Raw genomic sequence first — 4,311 nt, forward strand, 5'->3', positions numbered from 1 at the left:
AATCAGCCGGTATAGGTTCAGATATTCTTGAACTCAAGGCTACGCAGGACGATGTGGCTAGAACTACCCTTGGACAGTGGACTGTTCTCAACCTTGTGTAGAATAAATCCCACAATGTCCTACAATTACCCTACAAAGCTCGAAACTATGAAACCCCTGCATGACTACCCTTCTGTCAAATAGAAAATAGGTCATACATTTGACTTCTTCATCGAAGGAATACGGTGTGAAATCTGTTAGATCAGACTTATGGTCCAGACTTATGTGCCCAAATATGGAGATGTCTGACATCCTATTGATGATGTCATTGAAGGCATCAGCCTTCCAAATATAGTTCTACACAGCTCCAGACTGGCATCCAATATGGAGATGTCTGATGTCATAGTACTGTCACAGATGACTGGACTGGCCTCAAATAACTCTTATAATGGGTACTGCAAATTGGTGAAAGATCTTTCACTCATGATTTGTAGGTCTGCATGTCTAGTATAGCCAATTGGTTAATTTAACCATCATGTCTCAGGTGTGTAAACAATGTGGATGTTCCGACACCGTAACGGATGAGGCGGAGGGGAATACGGTGTGTACCAGCTGTGGTTCTGTGCTTGCGGAAAGCATAACTGTGTCAACGGTCCAATTTGTTGAAGGCGCTGGTGGGAGCTGTTCTGCTGTGGGACAGTTTGTCTCTGCAGACGCTCCAGAGAAGACTCCAACTCTAGGACGTTGTTTCTACGGCAACACTGGCAGAGACTCGCGAGCCAAGGCATTACAGAATGGGAAGCGTCAGATCTTCCAGCTCGGCAGTCAGCTCCAGTTAAATCAGCACCATCTGGATACAGCTTATAACTTCTTCAAAATGGTCATCAGTAAACAACTGACCAGGGGACGAACGACAACACACATCATCGCTGCCTGTCTATATTTGGTCTGCAGGACTGAAGGAACTCCACACATGCTTCTTGATCTCAGTGACCTTCTACAGGTCAATGTTTACATTCTGGGACGGACCTTCATCATAGTGGCCAGAGAACTGTGTATCAACACCCCTGCTATAGATCCTTGCCTCTATATTCCTCGTTTTGCTCACATGTTGGGGTTTGGGGAGAAAACTAGCCTTGTTTCCATGACAGCGCTGAGAATCCTGCAAAGAATGAAAAGAGACTGGATGCATGCAGGAAGACGGCCATCTGGCCTCTGTGGGGCAGCTCTTCTGGTAGCTGCCAGGATGCATGAGTTTCGTCGTACAGTAAAAGATGTCATTGGAGTGGTGAAGGTCTGCCATGCAACACTCAGGAAGAGACTGACAGAGTTTGAGGACACACCCACCAGTCAGCTTACCATCGGTGAGTTCATGCACGTCGATCTGGAACAGGAATGTGACCCACCCTCGTTTATAGCCAGTCAACAGAAAACCAAGATCCTCCAGCTGGAACAGGAATTGGTCCAAGAGATCAAAGAGGAGATAGAAACAGAACTAGAAAACAGCCACCCCAAACTCAGAGGAATTTATGCTGCTTTTTCCAAGGAAAGGGAGAGTGGGGATGAAGAGACCCTCTCCATGGCCTCTAACCCCTTGGAGCAGCAGGAGGGCGAAGAGGAGGAACTACAGGATGCCACCAATCACCTGACCCAGGACTTCCTGTGTCACATCCTGCAGGATCAAGAGGACGGACAGAATGATGGACAAGAAGATGTAGAACAGGAGACCGTGGCCATGGCCATGGCCTCCATACAGGGACAAGGTCCTCTACAGCGTCCAATACAACCCCTAGTACAACTGACTCCTAGTACACTGACTGAAGACACAGAGACTGATGATGACAGATCAGAGAATGGAGAGCTGGACCTGGGCGGAATTGATGACCAGGAAATTGAAAAGTACATTCTGAATGACAGAGAGATTGAGAATAAAACAGCTCTTTGGATGAAACAGAATGAAGATTATCTGCGAGAACAGAGAGAAAAAGAACAGAAGATCAGTATAGAGAAGGAGCAGGGGACATATAGGGAGAAGAAGAAGAGTGTTTCTCGTAGAGCTCAGTTGACTGAGAACGGCTCAGCAGGTGAAGCCATACAGAAGATGTTGGAACACAAGAAGATCTCCATTAAAATCAACTATGACATTCTCAAAGACCTGGGCATGACAACTCCCTCTCCTCCTCCATCATCTTCCCCCAGAGCACGAGGCATGAGTGAAGGTGTAAGTCAGAGAAGACCCTCAAACCAACAGAATGACACAAACGTTCTGGGACTGGCGGCTTCCACTGGAAAGATGGGAAAGAGACTCCACACACTCGTCCCAGCGATGCTACCATATGTGAGGAACCAAGTTCATAGACCAGAGAGACGCAAGAGGATTTGTTGAAAATTGTCAACGTTTGTAATTCTCTATTTACCAAACAGAAGAGTAACAAATACTTAATTAACAATTCTGGGCCCTAAACAAAAAAGGCCAACATAACAGAACAATAAAGCTCAACCACAACAGGAGAGAATTGAACAGAACAAACCTAGTAACTCAAATACAACTGAATCAACAGAATGCAAATTTAGCTTAAATGAAAATGACAACATAGGTTTAATTAAATGTGTGCGTACTCCAATCAGCCAACTTTACTGTCAAGAATTGCTAAGAAAGCAGTATGTTATTTAAAGTCGAAATCTATGTGTCCAGTTCATTCTTTATGTATGTTTTGAGTGTTGTGCTAAGAAATAAACCTAAATGAACCATTGCCAAAATGTTTGGGCAGTGAATGGGCACCACTGAAATGCACTGCAAATGATCTACCAAAGTGAGTCATTAAGAGAATGTCATAATGTAAAATGTAGAGTATATTGTTGTGATATGATAATGTATATTGCAGGTTTTGTTGATGATCTACGCATGAGAATAGCTAGACAAGAGCCCTAGGGTGAAGCACTCTCGAGGGGCCACTCTGATAACATCTAAATGCACTAGCCTACTGTAAAAGCTGATATCCTGCCATCAACACACACTGACACTTATTGAGCCAGCGCAAGCCGCAAGACAAGCTTGATCTGAAGGACACAAATAAGAAAACATTGCTAGTCGTGATACAATGGACAAACCAAGCACGTCCCGTCTGACTACATGTATCGATTAGCGAATGCTTCAGCACCACCGCCGCTGGACAGTGGCAGGCGATACTTTTTCACATTTGTGCCCATTAGACAAGTTGTCCTGACTTAAATAACAAAATATTTTATTTTATTTACTTGACAGCCTGATGTTACTACAGCCACGTCCCCCTGTTCTATATGAATGTTAATTGCTTTCTTTTAACTAATAGTAATAATGGCCATCTCTTTGAATAACTACATTTATTGACCCACAAGAGGTCACTGTTGTAATTTCCGGTCCACAGAATGAATGTGCACGTCTTTGTGTGAACCCGTGCACAACAAATACTCTCAAAACACCAATAAAATAAAAAAATAACTTTATAAACAATAATCCATTTCAGTGCCACAATGTTTGTATTTTTCCAGTTTTTGGAAAAAAGTTCTTCCTCCTTATATTATAATAATACCTGATGATCATGTTTTAGGTTGCAAAAAATTCATGGCACTCCATCTTTAAGCCTACACAGGGGTCAGTTACAAAATAGCTTGGTCAATGCATAGGGCCTATATATACTTTATGGTTAAGACAGAGTAAGGGACAAAACTGAAAACACAAATGTCCTCAATACAAGATTATTAGCACACTGTATAAAAAAGGAAACATACATATAAAAAACAAACAAGTTATTGTGTCAAGACAAAGGAAGAAGCCAATAGCATATTTGGAATCCTTTCCATTATAGAAGAGATTGTTAAATAACATGAATTAATACCAGATTAATTCATTGTTACACAAAACCTTGTCCTGGGATTCATTTTACACTTCACAATTAGCTTGTTTCTAATGACCAAAACCACACTTTTTGAGGTATATGTTACCACCTGGTGACAAAAATAAATGTCATAGTAGCTCTCCATTCAAAAGGTTATATTTTTAAGATGTTACTATTCAACACTTTAACACTTTCACATCATAGTGAAAATGAAAATTAAATAAATGTGGTTATGTACAGAATACAAATTGCATTCATATCTTAAAAACAGCATATCTCATTCATTTGTACAGTATTCTAAAGCCACACATTTCCACTCTCAAGCACATGTGCATGCACACATTAATTTACTCATACTCACAATTTGTTTCATTGTTAATGTCAACACTGTAAAAATACTACAACACTTAAAATACTCAGCTTCTAATTCTTGTATGAAAATTCTTAGATGTAT

At 41.3% G+C, this 4,311-nt stretch overlaps 1 protein-coding gene across 1 annotated transcript; it reads left to right on the top strand.

Moving 5' to 3' along the window:
- Window positions 1–514: 514 nt before the first annotated feature.
- Window positions 515–2,365, top strand: LOC306926181 (transcription factor IIIB 90 kDa subunit-like; the record flags this gene model as incomplete). Its single annotated transcript, XM_079505444.1, has 1 exon — window positions 515–2,365. One exon carries the CDS (start codon window positions 515–517, stop codon window positions 2,363–2,365), a length of 1,851 nt encoding a protein of 616 aa, XP_079361570.1.
- Window positions 2,366–4,311: the final 1,946 nt, after the last annotated feature.

This window comes from Electrona antarctica (genome assembly GCF_951216825.1).
Source record: "Electrona antarctica genome assembly, chromosome: 7".
NCBI lineage: Eukaryota > Metazoa > Chordata > Actinopteri > Myctophiformes > Myctophidae > Electrona > Electrona antarctica.